We start from the raw sequence: 20,170 nt of genomic DNA, 5'->3' as shown, positions 1-20,170 counted from the left end.
TTCCCACTTTACCCCATCCTGGAAAAGAGAGGTGGGTGAGCTATGCCTCCCTCGTCCAGGGCAGATGGCAGCTCCCAGTCGCTGGAACCCTGAGGGCAGGTGGCTAGAGGCACAGAGGTGGCAGCTTTGAGATGGCTGCGGGGAGAAACCAGGCGGCCAAGCCCAGGCAGGAGAGGAGACTGCGTTGGGGGTCGGAGGGGACCGCCTGGGCGCTCCCCTCCCACCCGCACGCCTCTCCGGGGAGCGCCCAGGCGCAGTGCGATGGTGCAGCGCTCCTCGGTACCTCAGGGCCAGAGGTGGGCAGCACAGCTCTGATGGGAACAAGAACAGTCCCTGACATCCCTAGACCTCCCCGCCTCGGGCGACTCCACATTTGACTGCTGAAGTTTGCCACCTGTCCAGGGATTCGTTAGGGCTCTGGACACAGCTTCCAAGGGGAAAGACCGAGCTGCTGCCAGAGAGAAGTCAGAGAGAAAAACTGCGTCCACACCGAGCAACCAACTCTAAAATGCTTATCAAGTACCGGATTCCACAATAAGGCTGCTAAATAATTCAGCAGCCTTGATAGGAAAATGTGGCTTCCCAATGAGCATACGTTCAGTTAAATGAATGTCTTTAAAGGAGGCTGGCTATAATGAATAAGTTGGCTATGATTTAATGTATATAAATGCTAAAAGGGCAAAAACAAGGCGATCTGCATACAAAGCAGGTAAATGTGCTGCATGCAGAGGCTAGGAGTTTCAAAAGTCTCCCCAGTATTTCATAAATTTGGATTTCTGAAAGAACACTGTCACATTCCACCCTGATAGTCCTCCCCATTGAATAAGCTGTCATGTGGATGCAGGGAAATATTTATTTTAAACCCTTCTTAGCAAGAAAGATACACTTGGTTGTGTCTTAACAAAATATAAAAACAACACTGGAAATTGCATACCATTTCATGTAAAACCCTTGATTTAAAAAAAAAAAAAAAGGAAATAAAGAATCCAGACTGAAATGTAGGTGACATGGAAAAGAAATTCTGGAACTGTGGTAGTGTCTGATAGTAAAACACACACATGTATTTCACAGCAGATAAAATATTTAAATTCCTTCCATGTTTAATGAAGACTTGGAAGGGACTGAACTACTTTTCAGAACCTTATGGCAACTCTCAGTTGAAATCTGATTTCTATATTGGTTATTTTTACTCCTCTTTCAGAGAAAGTAATATGTATCTTGTGCCAAGCAAAATCGTTTTCCTTCTGGGAAACTTCAAATGAAACAAATACTATAAAACAACTATTTCACATCAGTTCTATGAAAGGGATTAAAGTATTTCATTTATAGCTGTGCTGTACATTCATTTTATGTTATCTTTCAAACCACCAAGTTAGAAAGCAGGATTATCTATGGGAAATGAATTGAAATAGAAAAGGACCACCTCTAACTACCTATTTATAGGTAACTGACGTTCAGAAATCTGGTTTTGCCTGTTTAGAGGGGAGAGGGAGAGAGTGCATGGGGTCTCATGCTTAATGACAGACTGGGACCACTCATTTTTAGCCATGAATTTGATTTCTATTTCCAGTTCTATATTAACTTATCGGCAAACATCTCCTCAATTGTATCCGTTAAAATTCACAGAATGCAAATCTGTAGTTAATAACAGCAGGAAGGCACAGAGAAAAGCTTGGTTGGCATTAGCAAAGGGGTTCAACTACAGCCAAGGTAAAAACAGATCCACCAGTCCTGTCTCTCTTCCTCCTGGCTTCTGAGAGGTCATTCGGCTCCGTCACAGCTCAATTCTAGTTGTTAAAACATCAAATAACACACCAGTTATCTAAACATCAGATTTTCTATTTTTATTAAAAACTCACAAATTTATTCAACATGTTTTCTTTCATACAGTGAATGGTCTAATATGCACTGGAGGTCACACAAGCTTAGGTTTATCAGAACAATAAAAGACATACGAGAAATTTAATATATAAAGAAAAAAGTAGCAGCTGTTGACTGCATATTTGACCATAAAATTTAAATATTTTGGACTTTTATTTTAAAGACACAAAAATAAAACCTGTGTGGGTCTATATAAGTCATATTAACAATTCCATGAATGTTCAACAGGACTAAAAATTAGCAAAGATGGTTTTTTTTTTAAACCTTGTAACACTTTTTTTTTTTTTTAACACTTTTTCAGGTTGCGGTGCCAGGCACCTTTACAGTATTTGTGCTATAATTACTCTATTTGGCAAGTGTCTGAATATCACGTTTTCTCTTTGCCTTGTGTAAACAACACCTTTTTACATACTAGCACAGTGAGCTGTAAGCCCTGTAAATCTGTCAGAACATCTACAGGAAAAGAAAATGAACAATTTTGGTTGATTGCTCAAAACATTTTGTTTTGAACAAGAGGTTTCAAAACAGGATATATTAGTAAAACACTGAACTCCTGAATTTAACGTTATACGTAAACAGTTGACTGTTTTTAGTTCAATAGTTTTTTTTTTTTTTAATTTTGTGTGTGTGAAGGTAGAATACTTTTCTTGTACAGCTGATGTTCAAGTCATTTTACTAAGAGGTCTGGCTGGAGACCATCCTATTGTGTGTGTGTGTGCGTGTGTGTGTAGAGCTTTGTGAAGGTAGAAGAGTTGATACTGAGGGCTTTACATTTAGAATTTTGCAATTTTGGCAAAAACAAAAAAACCAAAAAACCCAGAGAGACAAAAAATATATATATATATAGTCCCACCTGATGCACAGCAGGTCGGCGTTTCTGAAGCTATAAGTTTGTTGTCGCTGTTGCTGAACTCTGAGACAACACTAATAAATTTCCCAGAGCCAGAACCCTCCTGGCTGGCCCGGGAGCTCCCCGGCCGCTTCACCGTCCTCAACCGGCTGCGGGCGCAGCCTCCCTCCCCGCGGCTCCTGGCGTCACCACCGACTGGCCGCCTCCCGCGGCTGCCGTGGGTGTTTTTATGCAGCCCGCCGGGCTCTCGCTCACGCCGGCGGTGTCTGTCCAAGAATCCGGGTCCAGGTGGGAGGTGGGGAGAGGTCTGCGTTTCCCTGCGGGAGCCCCAGTTCTGCACCTTGCCAGCCAGCGCACGGATCCCAGTTTTACCTCCAGGCGGATTTGGATTCTATTTCGTGTCCCCCTTTCCCATCCGGTCTCCCCAGACGGAAAATGACCCCCCAAGCTGGAGGAAGTGGGGGGATGACTTGCTTTTATGTTTTTTTTCTTTTTTTTTTTTCTGTTTTTCTTAAATAAAGGTTCGTTTCTGTACAACCACGAACTCCGCGTATCGTGCGCGACTCTGCTACCACACGGCCGCCTCGTTCATTTCGGGGGGGTGAGACAGGTGGTTTCCGTAGCTCGCCCCGCCGTTGACCGACAGCGACGAGAAGGGTGGGCTGGGCCCGAAGACCTCGGCCGACATTGAGTGGAGAGGCCCGGGCAGGCTGGGCTCGGGGCTGGGCGAGTCCCCGGGAGGATGCGCCAGGATGTCGGTGAACCGCTGAGCCTCGCTCGACGGGTGGTGGCCGGGCAGCGGGTGCTCCAGGCCACCCAGGGGTGTCCCGGAAGGCCCGGACGACGGCACGAAGGGCAGGTCTACTGGCGTCTGAGCCTGCGAGGACGGGGGGCCTTGCGGGAAGAAGTCGTAGTTGCCTCCGGGAGCGTAGTACTCGCTCTGGTAATCTGCGGAGCAGCGAGGAGGCTGTCAGGGCGGGGCCCTGGGTGGGGCAGGGTGACAGGGCGGGAAGGCGTGCCCGCGAGCCGGCTGGGGAGGGCGACTCGGGGAAGTCGCCACTCGCCCGGCTCCCCTGCCGGGCCGGAAGGACGGACAAGGCTGGGTGCAAACGCCGGAGCTGCTCCCTACCTGCCCATTCGCCTCATTCAGGGTCGGGAATTCGGTCCGGTCTCACTACCTCCCCCTCGATTTACTCCCCAGCCTCCACCCATCTCTTCCCTACTCTCCACTTCTCTATAGAAAGCCAGAAGCGCCTCCGCGCTGCCACCCGCTTCCGACGAAGCCAACCCCGCCCGCCCCGCCCGCGCCCTGCCCGCGCCCTGCCCCTAGGCAGCGCACCCACCTCCATAGAAGGAGAAGGGCCCGTTGGGGATGAGCTCGCCCGGCTCCAGGCGGTCCACGAGCGGCCGCATCCGGCGCGGACTGCGGAAGAAGGCGTGGCGCCTGGCGCCCAGCGCGCTTAGCTGCTTCATCCTCCGTTCCTTGGACCGTCGGTTCTGGAACCAGACCTGAAGCACACACGCGGGGGGGTGGTGAGGCCCCGGAGACGCCACCTCCACCTCCGACTTCGGGTGCGCGGCCGGACCTGGCCCCTCACCGCTTATCTCGCGGATTCCGGGCCGTGTGGTGTGTCTGTGTGTTGTATATGGGGGCGGGGGGGGGCGCGGTCTCTGAGTAGGACCGCGCAGGGTGGCCCTTGAGCCCATGGTGAACAGGATTCCCGTCAGAGGAACTGGGCAAGCCGCCCTGCTCAACATGAGGCAGTTGGAGTTGTTTCTAATAATTCCACCGACACAGTTACAGTTTCCCGGGGGCTGTACACACCGAGGCTCAACCTCCCCAAATAGTATCAGACACATAGCTTCCCTTTCAGGGACCCTGGCAGCCCCCTCCCCCGCATGATAGTGACAGAGATCCAAACAGCCTCCTGTTGACACTCAGTCTCCCAAAGATAGTGACACCAAAACCCACAGTCTCCTTTTCCACCCACGTACAATCTCCCAGTGCCAAACGTACTTATCCACAGCCTTTCACTGGTAGTGACACAGACATGCAGCCTCCCCTTCACCTGCGCACAAGATCGCACAACCTTTCAGAGGCAGAGGGCCCCCGTGGAGGGCAGCCTGAATAGTGTGCCCATGCACACAGCCTCCCAGGCACATCCACCCATACCCTCGCAGAGCCTCCAGGCACCGGACACCTAACCTTGGGCCCAGGACTCGGGCCCGGTTCACACGCAGTCTCAAGACCTCACAGCGGGCACCTGCGCAGCTGCCTGGATGGCCACCTCCCATCCCATGCTACTCTGGACAGGCCGAGGTACAGCTGACTCCCACCCCGACCACCTTCCCTTCAAACCTGGACAGCCCACCTCTCTTTGGAGGGGAAGTCTCTGCTCTGGGGCTTGTTTAACTGGGGCAAGAGACCCACAAAGTTGGGGGTGGGGACCCGCAGAGGGAGATCACGTTGTGCAGAAGCCAGCGGAACCGATTAATTCCGAGAGGCACAGTGACCTCTTAGCTCCTCCCGAACAGGGGTGGCAGTGCAGACAGATAGGTCCCAACTCCGTCGCAGTGTCCGACAGTGTCCCCTCCTCCAGCCTCATGCTCCCCGTCCCTCCCCCACCGTCACCACTCTCACCTGCGCTGGACCAGGAAGACGAGGAGGTATAGGGAATTCCAGATGCTCTACGCATCTGGCGACGCTTTGAATTTCGAACCGGGTAGGGTTGTGTCTGGGCTTCTCCCTCCCCCTCCGCCAGCCTACAGGGACTCACTCTCCTCCTCAAAACAGCCCCCCGCCCCAGCTCGGCCTGCACGGAGTAGCTGTGTGGGCCTCTAGAGAACTGAGCGGCACGCTCGGGCCCTGACCTGAATGACACGCATGTTGAGGCCAGTCTCCTGAGCCAGCTGCTCGCGGATGTGGCGCGTGGGCTTGGGTGTAGCGGCAAAGGCGGCCTTCAGCGTCTCCAGCTGCTTGGCTTTGATGGTTGTGCGCGGCCCTCTCCGCTTGGCCCCCAGGTTCTGGTCGTCGTTCTCATTGCTGCCGCCTTCCTTGTCTGACACATTGGCGCTCTCCGAGTCCTTGGCGTCGTCCTGCGACGGGTCTTGGGAGTCCGGAGACAAACTGGGGTCACTGCCCGTGGTGGCTGGGGAGAGGGAAGGGACAGGTGAGCAGCACCCTTGGCAGGCCTTCCTCCCCCAGGACCCACCCGCCCCTAAGGAGCCGGGAATTAGGGCCTCACCTGAGTGGAGGCTGTTCTCTTTGGCGACGCTGCTGTTGCTTAGGTAATCCTCTTTGCAGACGAACTTGTTCTCATCGATGATGTAGAGCTCCTCGCCGGTGGAGAGCTGCTTGTTACACATCATGCAGGTGAAGCAGTTCAGGTGAAACACTTTGCTCCGGGCTCTCCGCACCAGGTCGCTAGGGGAGATGCCCTGCGCGCAGCCCGCGCATTTGGTACCGAAACACCTGCAGGGGGGCAGGTTGGCGAGGGCCAAGGGAAGACAGAAACAGGGAGAAAGGCGATAGAGAAAGAAAGTGGAGGAAGAAGAATAGGGAAGAGGAAAAGTAGAAAGAGAGACAGAGCCAAAAAGAGAGGCAGAATGCCGATTAAGCAGGCAAGAAGGCAGGAGAAAGTGCGGGGCACCAGTGAAAAGTCAGGGAGGAGATACACATGGTTAGAATGACGGAGTAAGGAGCTCAAGCTGCCCCCACCCCTAGCCTCACGCCCAACGTTGTCCCAGAGGGAAAAAGCGCTGCCGAAGGCGGCAAGGTGGCGACGGGAAGGGAGAGGGAGGCACCTATTTTCCGATTAGATTCAGAGAACAAAATTAGAGCGCCATACAAATGCGTCTCGATCACCGCTTTTCTCTATATTGCCTCTGCTTCGTCGAAAAAGAAGGCGCACACGGGCTCGGGGTTGGCAAGGTCCGGTCCAGCCGCGGGTAAACAAACAGCCGCGGAGAGCCCGGATGGCCACAGCCAGGCCGTCGCCACGTTCAAGCCCAAAGCCCAGCAGGTTGGCGCAAGCTAGACCGCATGGGGGCTCTAGGTGCCGGGCCGCGCTTCGCGGGAGCCAGGCTTCTGGGGCCCACTGGCAGTCGGCACCGTTCGCCGCTCCCTGGCTCGGCTCCCGCCAGTAGCGGGAGGCCCGGCAGCACCGGCCGAGGCCCAGAGGCTCAGCCTGCGCTTGCTCTCGGCAATACCAGCGGACAGAGCTTTGCTCCATGGTCCGCCGCTACCAGAGCCGCGCGTCCCGGGGATGCGCTGGGGACAGCGCGTCCCAGGCCTCTGAGCAAAGCGACCCGGGTGGCTTCGAACCCCCACTCTGTCCCCCAGTTTGATCTGTTACCACAAACTCAGAGAAAAGCTGAGACCAAGTCAGCCAAGTAAACTGGGAGATTTCAAACGGGCACAAGGGAATTTCAATTCGAGTTTGCTCCAGTTCTCTGTTGACTTGTGTGTTGTGTGGATTTGGTGGCAAGGTAGTAACTTTAAGAGGATTCAATTAAAATGCTAAACGGAGGAGGGTTGTCGGGAGAAGTCCCCCGGCTCCGACGACCCGGGTCTCGGCTTTTCCCAGGTTTCGGCAAGGAGGTGGCGGGCTGTGGCGGGCAGAGCCTGGGAGGGCTCCGAGCGGAGCCTGCGCCTCAGAGCTGAGGTCGGCGTTGGGCGGAGGCCGAACCTCCCGCCAACCCAGGCAGCCGGGCAAGGTCTAGGCTACCGTGCAGTAGTGTGCCCAGGTCGGCGCTGGGAGGCCCAACTGGGTTTCAGGAAGACTCTGGGGCGTGCAGGATAGGCACCATGGCCGAGCGCTTCCCTGCCGCTGCCACCGCAGGCGACTCAGACACTCCGTGCAAAAGGCTCGGCGGTTCCCGCCAAGACTTCTCGGAGACGGAAAAGACAGTGGCATGGAGCTAGCCTGGGCTTCTAAGCTCAGCCTGGAGGACGAGCAAAGCCGGGAGGCCCGGAGGATGCAGTCGCTGGAGAGCTCTGCGAGGGGAAAGGCAGGAGCCGGGGCTACACCTCCTGAGGCTGAGCTACCTCTTTCCAAGCTTGGAGAGGCTTCTGGCTCAGAGGAGAGCTCAGACCCTTTCTTCCCAGGCACGTGCAACCAAGCCCGGACCCACAATTTCCAGGACGAAAGCAGGCCGCGTCCCGGGGAGCCCAGCGCGCCAGCTGGTGAAGAGGCGGGAGCCCCCGGGACTTGGCTGCCCTCTCCAAAGGCAGCTCCTAACGCGGCCGCCGCGGCCACGCTGACCTCTGATCCGAAGCTGGCTGGGAAGGGCCCGCGGGGAAGGAGCAGCAGAGGCGCGCGAGGTAAGTACTCACCGGAAGAAGTCGTTTTTGCAGTAGAGCTTGCCTTCCCGGGAGAAGCACTTCTCGGTCAGGTTGCATTTACATTCACAGCACTGGACGCACTTGACGTGCCAGGCCCTGTCCAGCACGTTCAAGAGGAAGCGGTCCAGGATGGGCCTTTTGCAGCCGGCACAGTGCACCATGGTCTTTGGTTTGGTCGGGTGAGTCCCGGAGAGAGAAGCGCAGGTAGAGCCGAGGGGATGATTCACCAAGACGACCGGCAGGAACTCCCCAGCCCCTCCAAAATGGGGAGAGACACTTGGCAGTGCAAACCGAAACCCGCGCCGGAAAATCAGAGAGAGGGAGGAGGCTGATGGGGGTCGGGGGGCGCCTCGGTGGAGTGTGCAGCCCGACAGTCCCGGGGCCCCGGGGCACAGCAGCGCCGCCGCCGCTCCTGGGGCGAGGAAAGAGTCTCAGGCGGGCGAGAAAGCGACTCTTCTGCCCAGAGCCCGCGAAGGAGTGAAGGTCACCGAGAACGGCGACGGGAACGGAAATAAATAAATAAAACGGAGTCGGAGAAGGAAGAGGACGACACGGCGAGCTCGGCTTGCAGGGAAAGCGCCGCTGAGTTCTCTCGGGCTTGAGGTAGAGCTGTCAGAAGTCAAAGTGCATCTGCTTTTGTCGGGGTATGAGGGCGGGTGTGTGTGTGTGTGCAGGGCTGCCCGTCACCGGAATTTCCCCTCCTCTTTTTATAAAAAGAGAAGAACCAAACGAGTAGGGAAGCTTTGGATCCTAAACTGTCGGCCTCGCGCAACGGGTCGGGACGCCCTGGGAGCCTGCGGTGGGCCTGGGGGAGGGGGCGGGGGCAGGCCGCGGGGGAAGGGAGGGAGGGAGGAAAGGAGGAAGATCTCGTTGTTGATTGTTGTTGTTGCTTAGGTTTCCCCCCTTCTGGAGAAGTGTTTGTGTCAATCGAGAGTGAGAGGGACAACTCCGGGCGGACGCAGCCAGGTGCGCGCGCCCGCTCCCCACCGCCCCAGCCCCGTCACCTCGGCCCGTGGCCTGCCTGGCGGCCTCCGTCTCCTCGGGACGGCCCTCCCTGCGCCTGGACTCCTTCGGGGAGGGGGTGCCGTCTGGCTCCTCACCGCGCCTGGCCGTGCATCGTGGCTCCAGTAGCAACTCGCGGCCGCCTGGGCGCGCAGCCCCACATCGCTCGGCCCACGCTCCAGCTGCCTGCGTGCAACCCCACAGTCTCTCGACTTTTCTTTTCCTTTTCCCCTCTTTTTTCGTTGTGATGGCAAATCTGGGTTTCCTTTCTAGCCTCTTTCCTTCCTTCCTTTTTTGTTTTTTTTTCTTTTCTTTTGCAGCGGGAGGAGTCGGGGGGAGGGGAGTAGCTTGAAGAGCTTTTTAAAAAACGTCCTGGTGCAGCGGCTACAGTTCTGTGCGGCTGGAACAGCTCGGCACGGGCCGCCGCTCTCGCCTTCCGGGCCGCAGTTCGTTGTAGGCTGTCCCCGGACAAGCGTCCCTCTGTCCCTGGTCTCCTGGCCCAGTCCGCCGCCCCGGCGCGTCTCTCCCCAGTTCCGGCGGCTCGGTCACTGCTCCTGGCTGTTGGCTGGGCTCTGGAAGCCCCCTCGCCTTAATGCAGCGCCCGCCGACGTCACGGCGGCCTGCGACCAATCAGCGGCTCGCGGTCCCTCTGTAAACCATTCTGCATCCCCCGGCTGGGGAGAGTGCCGGGAGACCGCGTTTAGAGGATCAGTGGCGGCGGCAACCGCGGCCCGGCGCTGTGCGGGCGGCGGGCAGCGAGGTGCCCGGGTCCCCTGCTGCTCCGGTAAGGCGTCGGTTTCGGTGGGAGAGACTGAGAGCGCGCGGGAGTAGGCGCAGGCCTGCTGGAGAGGGGCAGTAACCCAAGATCGAGCCTTGTTGGAGGTTGGGGTGCAGCTGGGTCCGGGAGCCTCGGCGGCCCAGGTGCACTCTTTGGCTTTGCAGTTCAGCGGGTGCTGGCTTTTTTTTTTTTTTTTTTTCCTCTTGCTTTCTTGGCCTAGAAGTTTGCCCCGGGCGCAGCGCTTGTCTTTGGGGGAGTTGGGCGGGGGAGGGCGTTTGGCAGCAGAATCTCCTTCCTCCGGTCCCTCCTTCTGTGCCCCCTCCTCCAATCCATCCAAAGTCCACAGGGTCCGGGTCTCTAGGAGATCTGGGTGTCTGTTTCCCGCAGCGCAGTCTTGGAAAGTTGATTCCGGAGGTTTCCTGGTGGGGCGGGGGAGACCGGAGGCGCGGCGCCGGGGCGGGGGAAAAGAGTGGGTGGGGAAGCGCCTCGGGTGAGGAGTTGCAACCCCGGCGAGAAGTTGTGAGAAAACTGTGATCCGGAGACACCTTTTCCATACAAAAACAAAAGACTAGGCGGGAAACCGCGGGGCAGTAGCGGCGGCTGGGGGGTGGTGGTACTGACGGTGGGAACGGGGACGTCCTGGGGGCTCCACGGCGAGGCTGCAGGGGATTGGGGTGTGCAGAGTACGGGCCTGGCCGCCCTGTCCCCTTTTCCAGGCTCCGGGCTGGCACCAGCTTCCCCGGACAAGCGCAGAACAACCTCCGGTAGTTCACGTCTTAGGCAGCCTATACTTCCCTAATTTTCCTCAGGGTATAAACTAGGGACCACTGCCCACGGGGGCAGATTTTCCTAGAAGTAGGGGTCGGGTCCGGGTCCTGAGACTCTTAGCCTCGAAGAGTCACTCTAGTTCCGCGGCCCACACCCATCAAATACCAAATTCCGTTTCGACAGCACCATTTCTATGCCTAACCGGGACTTCTCCCCAAGTGAAATCTGAAGGTGGCAGGGCCGGGCAGTCCCGCATTTGCTCCTTGTTTTTGTTTTGGGGGGACAGGGGTGTTAGAAAGGCGCATTTGGCCCTAGTGTAGAAGGAAATGAGGATGGGCAGCCAGCCAGCAAGGTCTAGCCGGTATTTTGAGAGTGGCCTTTTGACCCCCCACGCGGTGCTGGGTTCAGACATCTCACACCGGGCCGGAGCTAAGTTGGGGGAAATGCGCCCTGCAATGCAATTGTTGTGAACGTGGCGGGCAAGGAAGCCAGTTCTTTGCAAAATGGAATACCCTCTTCGAACGAACCGGTTAGCCACTACAGCGAATTTGGTTTGCGCTCCGTGGACTGGGATTTTAGGACTCTGCCAACACGCTTTTCCCTCCTCTAAGCCTCCGCCCGCCCAGCCCTGCAGCCCCGAGGCCCGCCGGCAGCCCCCGCCTTGCCGCCCGCGTCACCTTTTCATTGGAAGCCGAAGCCAAGACCGGCAGTGAGGCTTTTTGGCGCTCCGCCCATCTTGACCTCTGGGCGCGAGGGCCCTTTCGCCTTCTCCGCACCCCCTCCACACACACCTGGCCTCTGGCTCCCCACTGCGGGGAGGGCGGCGTTGGGGCTGGTTGTCTCTTGCAACAGCCCCCTACGCGGCTCTCTCCCAGGCCGGGGCTCAGGGCAGAGCTGGGGATGCGGAGGGCGGTTCTCCAACCCAGCAGGCCGGCTTCGAAGGATGCGACTTGGCTTTGTGCTCCTCCCGCGGACCCGGCATTTCCAGGAGCCAGCCGACCCGTAGCCCGCACTTCAGGACCCGGGGAGGCGCTAAGAGCTGCGTGGCGCGGGGTCCTCGCCTCCTCCACCCTGACCCGGAGGCACCTCCCCAGTCCGCCGCGCCGGGTGAGGCCCGCAGAAGGGGGTGGTCCTGTGAGCGGTCTCCACGCTCTCCCCACCACGCCCTCACACCCCCAGCTGTCTTGGTTCTCGCCGCCAGCGCCCTCAACTCAACCGCCCCTTTCTGGAATCTATAGCGGACCCTGTCCCGAGTGGCTCCACCCCGCCCCCGCCCCAGCTGGGCTCCTTCTCATGCAAAGCAGAGGGACCGCGGGGGTGGGGGGCAGTCGGCGGGGACTTACGGGGCGACAGCTGGACCCGGCTGCCGGCCCTTCCTGAACCCGAGGCCTGCCGCCTCCTTTCAAGTGGGCTGGAGGAGGTTTGCTGCAGCCGTTTGGGGGTGCGGGGACCTCGATGTGGGGACAAGAGGGTTCCCCCCTGCGGGCGGACTAGCGCGGTAAGGGAGTTGAGGGCGAGGGCAGGACGCGGACTCTAGACCATCGGGCTCCGAGGTCCAGATGGCTCAGTGTACGGGTCCACGGGAACTAACCCCGGTGTCTCGCAGGGCGTCAGGGAGAGCAACTCGAAGTGCGTCTCCTGGCTCCTGATTCTAGAAATTTGAGTCCAATTTTAACACCTCCAAGGCGACCGCACAGTAGATTAATACGTTTTTTTCCCCATTTCTATTGAGCTTTTATTTTAAAATGTAATTGGTCGCAGAGACATGGAGAGAAAACTGACCGTCTCCGAAGCTTCTCAGCTCAGCTCTGCTTTTAAATCCATGTCTGCTCAGCCAGGAGCACCAGCCTTGCCTCCCCGCCCTCTCCGCCACCCTTACTGCCTGCGTCCTGAAGTCCGCAGGCGCTTTCTCCCCAGAGCTCTCCACGTCTCCCACACCCACAACCACGCACAGCGCCCGGCTGCCAGGTGGTGTAAGTCCTGCACCGGGTGCCGGGAGGGGCAATCTGCCGCCCAGTCATCGCTCAGTGGCCGCAGAATCCTCTGAACCTCATCCCAGGCGCTCTTGGAAAAGACCCCAGAGGGCCCTGGAAGCGGCTTTCACATCACAGGTTTCTGCTATGAGAATCGCCTTGAGGATCAGCCCAAGAGGAGGGACCTGGCCCGGAAACGGGCCATGGGAGGGTTCTGCCAGCTCTTCCCAGACGCCCTGCAGTTGGGGGGCTGTAGGGTCCCCCTCCTGCACCCGCTTTCTTCCCGCCGCCTCCTTGATTCCGAGCCCTACATGGCCACCCTCCCCGACGAGTGGCTTGGGAGGCCCAAGGACCCGAGCTTGCCGACAAGGTCGGCTGCTGTTGGTCCCGATAACGCCCACCGCCCCGGCCGCTTCCCTCCTCGCCCAGGGCGCTCCTGTACAGCCCGCGGCCTCCAGAAACCGGCGGTGAGGCCGCGAAAGGGGGCGCCTGGGGGCGGAGCGGACTCTAGATGGGTACCTGCGCCGGGCCGGCAGCAATAGGGCGCGACCAGCCGCCACCTTCCAGGAGGAGGGAGGTGGGAGCGAGCCGGGCGCGTCCGGGACCCTTGCAGTACCGGAGGCCACGCAAACTCCGCACAGACTCGGTGAGGACGCCACACGTGCGACGCAGGAAGCTGGGATCTGATCCGACCTCTCCCCGCTCTCTCCTTGCCCTCTCTCATTTGCTCCTGCCTCGGGTTGCCTTAATCTCACTCCAACACTCTCTCCTGGAAATGATCTACTTGCGTGCAGCACTTTACAGTTTTTATCGCAACCTGCCCAGAATCACATAGTAAGAGGGGGGATCGGTATTATCTCCCTCCCGGGGAAGAAACCCAAGTTAGGGGGTTTGCCCGAGATTCCTGGGTCAGTGCGCTACTGAAGGCGAGAAGTTTGGGGGTCTTGTCACCCTGCCCCTTTGTGTACTTGGCCCGGCCACGTTTCCAAGGCCCGGGTTGGGGGAGGTGGGGGACCTCGAGGCCGGTAAAAGGCAGCATCCGGCCGGGCCTTCACGGTGTGCGCTCGGGCTGGGTAAACAACGCCAGGCTTCCCACGAGGGCTTGGAGGCACCCTGGGCACGAAGGGGGGAGCCAGGTCGAGCGTGGTGATCTCAGATGCAAGTCAGCACCGCCGCGCGGAGCAAAGACAGGACATGGAGAGTCTGGGCGGGACAGAGAGAGAAAGACAGAAGTGAGGGCAGGGGGATGGGAACAGCGAATAAGGGCAGAAACCCAGAGGAAAACAGAGAAGGACTGTGGAAAAGTAAGCGGGAAATAAAAGGAGGAAAGACATACTGGGGGAAATGCGTGGAGGAGTGGAGGAAAAGAAACCCAGCGACAAAAAAGGCGGCGGGGAGAGGCTCAGAGCCCAGGACCCAGCAGGTGCTGCGGGCGGGTCCTGGCAGTGACTGGAGGGTGTCTGGTGTGTGACAGTCGGGATCGCGGGCAGGAGAAAAGGAGGCAGCCTTTTTGGTGGGAGACTCAGAGCCCGTGGAAAAGCGTGTGAGCGGCTCTGGGCAGGAATCCAACAAATAAATAAAACGTCTAAGACAGCGTGACAACAATGTGTATTTGGGTGCGTGCCCGTGTTCCTCTGTCTGAACACACTCACACCCGGTAAGGAAGACAAACGGGGCTCGTGCCGCCGAGTAATTAATCCTCTCACTAATTGACTCTCTCCCCTTACCTAATGGTGGTGGTCACTGCTGATATCTGGAGAGACATCAGGTGGGGAGAGAGAGAGAGAGACACCCCAAAGCTAACCATCTTTGGGACTGGGATTGAGTTCTTTCTGGACTTGGCAGCTCTAAGCCCCCCCTTTTGGGGGACAGAGTTCCATAGATGTTGCTGCCTCACCAGCTCCTCCATGTTTGCATTAATAAAGCTCTCCTCAGATTAGGGGTGCCCAGGAGCCCTACACACACACACACACACACACACACACACACACACACACACACACACACACACCCTTCATCAGTCTCAGAGGCTGAAACCACCCACTGCCCCTCTGCTGGACATCTCCTACCTCCAGGCAACACCAAAGCTCCCCCCTCCCTGTTGTTCCCCCAGGAGCCCAGATCCTGCACCCCCTTCTTTCAGTCACTACTTACTCTTCCCCGACCTGGGGTGTGTCCTGCAGCCCCTAGCAGAGCAGGCGAGGTTTCCAATGAGTTAGGAAGCAGCAGGAGGGATGAGGTCAGGGCAAGGATGGTAAGAAGCTTCTGGGGACAAACCCACTCAGACTTGGGTGGAGGGACACAAGAGGGGAGCGACACACACCTGGCAGGAGTGGGGCCTCTGGGGACAGAGGAGAAAAAAGGTGGCCGCTGTGTACCGTGGGAGAGAGTGTCAAGTGTGTGGGAGGGCAGGAAGGTGACCATGTCTGTGACTACGAGGGCGACTGTTCTGTCTCTCTGTGTGAGCACAGGGAGGGGGCCCCTCTTGTTTTCCCCACAGCACCCTCAGTTCTCAGGACTGGGGAAAGAGGCAGGGGAGAGAGGGTCGCACTGGGACGAGACCTCTGGTAGCTGAGTTGGCCCGAAGGGGCCCGAGGCCCACAGTCTGTCTGATGATGCAGCTTTGAGGCTTGGGTGTGGGAGGTGAATGTCAACGCTCACCCCTTCGGGGTGGCAGCTTTGCTCTGTTGGCTCCTTAGAGGCTAAATAATTGCTGAGATCCATAAACCACCCGGTCTAGGGAGAGGAAAGGGGGGAGGGCTGTTCCTCAGGGAAAAAAAATGCACTCCCCCCACTAAATACATTTTTAATTGTCCCTTGGGAACATTTGTACATTTGACCAAAGCAAATCCCCAAGCAGTAACAGCAAAATCCATTCTAGGGGCTGGCAGTCCGGAGAGAGTTGGGGGTGTGGAGAAGAGGGAGGTGGGGAGAGATGGCGGGCATGTAGTTGAGAAGGTGAGAAACTTGGCTCTTCTCTCCCTGTTGCCGTCATGCTTTAGAAAGAAAGTGAACAAGAGGAATAAAGTTCCAGAGGAAAGAAAGAGAAGGGCATATAAAAGGCACATCCAGAGCAGAAAGGAAAGAAAGTGAAGAAGAAAGAAAAAGACAGGGAGGTGGGGGGCAGAGACGATAATAAAACAGGGTGAAGGCGGCCCCAGGAGGCTGGGCCTCAGTCCCAAACCATCCGTCTTCATTGTCTCCGTGTGTGCAAAGGCAACTCCGGCATAAGGAAAAGCCGCTATTGGAGCTGTGGCTTTATTTTATATCCTATACATCAGGAGGGAGGCAAAGCTTTATTTTCGCCAAGAGACAGATATTTTATTTCTCTCTTACGGTTTTATGTGTGAGAGATGTCAGGTTGCCACAATGGATGGCTGATGCATAAGCAAGAGGAAGCCGTGTTGGCATGCTGTGTGTCATGGGGTCTTGTGGGGGTGAGCGGGCCTGGGATTTAGGGCTGATGGGCCACTCTGGGGGATTTCTGCTAAAACATCTCTCTTCATAAATCCAGAAGCATGGTCAGCTCAACAGGGAAAAGAAGGAGTCTTAGAGGGAAAAGAGTTGGGCTTAGTAATAAACGGAATACACAAAGGAACCGCTTACCTTCCAACAGGGGCAAGGCAGCCCCATGGAAATGCCAGGACCCACGTCGAAATACACACGTGCCATTCACAGGGAAGTATTCTCCTATAGAATCCAATGTCAGTTTGCTTCCTTGTCCCATTTGATATTTTCCCACTCTTGTTTCTCCCTTCACCAGAAATCTTTTTTCACCTCCTCAGAGCCTGGAGTGGGGGGAGAACGATTAATTTGCAAATCATCTGATCTGTGAAAGGATCAAGATGCCTGTTTTTCACCACTAAATCCAATGTCTTGAGTGGACACACGTGTGCACACATGAGCCCACCGTGCTGTGAATCCTGGGAGTGTAGGTACCAGATATGAATCCAAGGAAAGCACCTCCCACCCCGGCCGCCTCCCCTGGGACCTGTGGCCGAATTAAGCCTTAGATCCCAAACTGCATGATGTTCATATTTGTAAACCTGGAGAGAAGGGGGAGCGAAGAGACAAAGACAGCGGGGAAGCATGTTCACTAGTCTCCTCCACTCCCAGCCTCCGCAGACCATTTCTTGTGAGAGTAGCTTTTACTCATTCTCATGTCCTACTCTTGTAATGTTTTGCTTTCTTGGTTGACATCCACAGTGGAGCAGAAAGGTGATCATGCCATTTCCCTCTTTTCAGAGGATGGGAGGGGCAGCACAGGGTCTCTGGACAGTGAACATGAGGATCTGGCCACACTGTCCTTAGCCGTGACCTTTGGGGAATACATTTAACCTTTGGGGGCATCAGTTTCCCCATCTGTAATCCGAGGGAATTTGGCTACATAATGGCTCAGGTCCCTTCCAGCTCCGACCTCCTCTGACCCACTGAGATAATGTGTGGAAACATTTTGTAAACGCTAAAGCTGGAGGAACGCCGGGGATTATTATTACGATTCTAATCAATCCTCTTTTCTCCACGTGCATCTTGGCTGGTTAGCGCCAGCGAGCAGGCTGAAGAGGACCGACGGCGAGAAAGCGCGTAGCAGAGGTGGAAACGCTCTGTGCCATGGACAGAAAAAAAACCTCTGTCTCTAGGCACTCCCACCCCCCAGGCCTGGTGGGAAGGGGTGGGGAGGGAGAGGAGGCCTCCCTTGGTAGGACCCGTTTCAGTTTAAATGCAGGCAGAGAGTGTATTTCTTCCAAAGCATCAGTTTTGTCTCCAAGTAACTGACATAGGAACCTGACGTGAAGGCGATTTGCAATTGTTTGTTCCAGGAAGAAAGGAGAGCAAGGTGTAGCTGATTAGCAAGTTAATTATTTCAGTACCCCAAGGGTTCCAGCGTGGTGGTGGTAAGTTGTCCAGCCCTGGTGTAATTTCACAGTCCGTGCATTTCCTGGGGAGCACCTGGGGTGCCCAGGTCTGTCTCTCTCTCTCCATCCACCTGCCTTCTTTCTTTCTGACACACCTGGGGAGCTGAGTAGGGGCTGGGTGGGAGATGGTGTGGCATATATATCTGGCCTAGGCTGCAGGTGGGGCGCTGGACAGAGAACGGGGTGGAAGCTTCGACCTCTGCCGAGTGTTTAATTATCTGGCCCTTCCTTCTTCTTAAAAAAATATCTGTTGTTGAATAAATATTAATGAGGCAGGTTATCAGAAAGTGGAGTTGCTGTGAGGTTATTTCCCCAGACTTAGCATGGAAAGAAACTGGGTTGGAGGGGCCCTTTTTCCTCTTACCTCCTCCCAGCCCTGGATCGCTCTCTGATGCTCATCTTTGCTTTCCCAACTCTGGCCACCACTTGGTCTGCAGTGGTTTCCTCCAATCTCCCTTTAAGATCTGATTTCCCCTTGGGGGAGGGGAGGGAGGATTGTGTGGTCAAACAGGACACCTCCTTCAGAGAGATAAGTTGGGGATGTGAATATTAGCTTCAAAATGAGCAGCTTCTGTTGATCTCTGCTCTCTGGGCTGGTAGGGCTGGCCCCCTGCTGCTCCTCAAGAGATGGGGAGGGCTCTGCAGTACTTAAGAGTGGTCCCATCTGCTCAGACTTGCCTTTCATAAGGGGAGGGATTTATGCGGTATCCTTGTGCACAGACCTGGGATTTGCCTGAAAACCATGGGCCTCTGAGAATATTACCGAACGCTAAAGTGTTCAGCCACGGAGATGATTCATGATTTGTCTGCATGGACGTGTGTGTGTGTGTGGAGGGGCACACACATTGATGGATGCTTTTCCCCATTCTTACTTCTAATCCAAACATTAGGAAACTTTCTTTTTTCTATATTCACTCAGGAGCCAGCCCACAGCATCAGGCTCTGGAGACTTCAGCGTGTGAAGATGATACAGTACTCTTTGGTGCTGGCACTGAAGCAGGTTGGCTGATATCACTGCTGGCGGAGAGGGGCCGGGGGCTGTCTGGAAAGATAGTTCTGATGACTGCTTTGCTGCAGGTGGCAGAGGATTTGGGGAGTGCGGGGGGGGGGGCGGTTCTAATCGCTGTTCCAATTAGGCTACTTGTCTTTACCTTACAGGCCTCTGGAGTCTCAGTCGGAGGGAAGTCACACAAACTTAGAACACAGGAGGGCAGGTGTAGGGAATTCCTTGTCTCAATCTTGGTAGGGCCAAGCCAAAATGAAGCCCACAGAGGGTAAGAAGCGATCCCAGAGAACAGGGCTTGGAGGTTCCACATGGGATCTTGACCTCTTTTCATGGCCCAGTGGCTGGGCAGGGAGCATTTCCCGCTTGGGTGCTCCTCAGTGGTGGTTCTCCCATTTTCTTGCTCATGTTCTAGTTTGGGCCCCAGCCTTCCCAGCTCTTGTGATTTTCTTTTCTCTCAGGCCATTCATAATTTAGCTGACGTTTTAGGCCATCAGTCAGCCCACGTTTTTAAAGGGGAGCTGGTGGGCCTGTAACTATGGGCAAGGTTGTTCTCCTTTGGGCTAAAGAGAGGATATTGTTTCTCCTTAAGAAAGAGAAGCAGGGAACCACTTCTATGAATCTCTTAATGAAGGATTTACTTCCAATTTGATAAGTTCAGTGCTCTTTTTACTCACTCTGAATGAATAACTTCGTCAGTCCACCCGAGGGGCTGCAAAACCTACAAAGATGCTTTCTTCGGCCTCCCTATTTTAACACATGCTGGGGCTTGAGCCTGCCTCTGACAGACTGGGGAGGAGTAGAAACATTCCAGAGACCAGGTCTTAGAGTGTTATCTCTTCCCCCACCCCAAATCCTCACCCTTCATTTTATCTCTCTTCACCACAAATGCAGAGACCTCCTAGGGAAGTGTGAAGGGATGGGTTTTAATCAGGTTTGGGGAAGGAAGGGGACTAAGTTGAGCCCAAAGAAAGATGGGGACTGTTGGAATTCTTTGATGATGCCCCTCTGTTACACTTCTCATATGTTGTATATTATATCCTACAAATTATGAATTTGTGGTGGTAATCTACAATGTGTACGTGGCGTTTGCCAAACCTGCTTGGCCGAAACAGTGTTAAATAAAATTGTAGGAAATGCTACCGGGCTTTGCATGGCTTATTTAATTCTATCAATGATAGATTCACGATGTTAATGTGTAGCATCTCAGCTGGCACAATATCCTGTTTTGTTTATATATGCCAGATACATCTAAGCATGAAAGATACAGTTTTTCCACACATACATTTCCCAGTGATTCCTTAGGCGAACTGTGATGAAAACAGCAGAAACCTTTTCTCTCCACATAAACTTGTACCGCAAACACACAGACGGCCCGTCACACATACTCATATGGCCAGCTGGCCACGTACCTATTGTTATAGACAGGCCTCCACCAGGAAATGCAAATGTAGGTTCTGTAAACGTAGATGCAGCTTTATACACTAGTACACAATTACAGACACATATGCCAGCATTTTAGACTCTCTGGTACGTTTACGCGTATCTCCTCCCACAACCACCCTGCTGCGTAGACAGATGCTGACGTGAACATGTGTACCATCCCGCACGTGGATAGTTACATGTCCACATGCAAGTGTTCTCAGTGAGAGTGC

The 20,170-nt window shown here is 55.6% G+C and overlaps 1 protein-coding gene and 1 long non-coding RNA gene across 8 annotated transcripts in view; one reads left to right on the top strand and one right to left on the bottom strand.

Annotated features, from left to right (window-relative positions):
* Positions 1–1,829: 1,829 nt before the first annotated feature.
* LHX1 (LIM homeobox 1) lies at positions 1,830–9,405 on the bottom strand. Of its 3 annotated transcripts, none has more exons than XM_067714196.1 (6): positions 9,080–9,405; positions 8,067–8,684; positions 5,977–6,203; positions 5,603–5,880; positions 4,075–4,240; positions 1,830–3,679 (listed from the first exon to the last, which is right to left on the bottom strand). In XM_067714196.1, the coding sequence occupies exons 2-6, from the start codon at positions 8,234–8,236 to the stop codon at positions 3,300–3,302; spliced, it is 1,221 nt and encodes a 406-aa protein (XP_067570297.1). In that variant the 5' UTR covers positions 8,237–8,684; positions 9,080–9,405; the 3' UTR covers positions 1,830–3,299. The 3 variants fall into 3 exon arrangements, with proteins under 3 accessions (XP_067570297.1, XP_067570298.1, XP_067570296.1); XM_067714197.1 differs by having other exon boundaries at positions 9,176–9,405; XM_067714195.1 differs by having other exon boundaries at positions 8,067–9,405.
* Positions 7,850–20,170, top strand: part of LOC137211638 (uncharacterized) — a 28,573-nt gene continuing 16,252 nt past the window's right edge. For 2 of the 5 annotated variants that reach the window (XR_010937173.1, XR_010937171.1), the window contains exons 1-2: positions 9,715–9,861; positions 18,432–18,512. This is a non-coding gene — a long non-coding RNA (uncharacterized lncRNA). Of the gene's footprint in view, positions 8,679–8,969; positions 18,513–20,170 lie in introns of those variants that run through there. The other 3 variants (XR_010937172.1, XR_010937170.1, XR_010937169.1) reach the window with 2 other exon arrangements.

The sequence above is a fragment of the Pseudorca crassidens genome, chromosome 19, assembly GCF_039906515.1.
Source record: "Pseudorca crassidens isolate mPseCra1 chromosome 19, mPseCra1.hap1, whole genome shotgun sequence".
Lineage (NCBI taxonomy): Eukaryota > Metazoa > Chordata > Mammalia > Artiodactyla > Delphinidae > Pseudorca > Pseudorca crassidens.
This window is presented reverse-complemented; position numbering and strand designations above follow the sequence as displayed.

What these genes read in the sequence shown, in the direction of transcription:
- LHX1 (XM_067714195.1), bottom strand. Translation starts at nt 8,236, where the DNA reads ATGGTGCACTGTGCCGGCTGCAAAAGGCCCATCCTGGACCGCTTCCTC. An exon ending in AGAGAACAGCCTCCACTCAG is followed by an intron (nt 5,881 to 5,976) that starts GTGAGGCCCTAA and finishes CCCTCTCCCCAG; the next exon opens with CCACCACGGGCAGTGACCCC. An exon ending in GCCCTTCTCCTTCTATGGAG is followed by an intron (nt 3,680 to 4,074) that starts GTGGGTGCGCTG and finishes GCTGCTCCGCAG; the next exon opens with ATTACCAGAGCGAGTACTAC.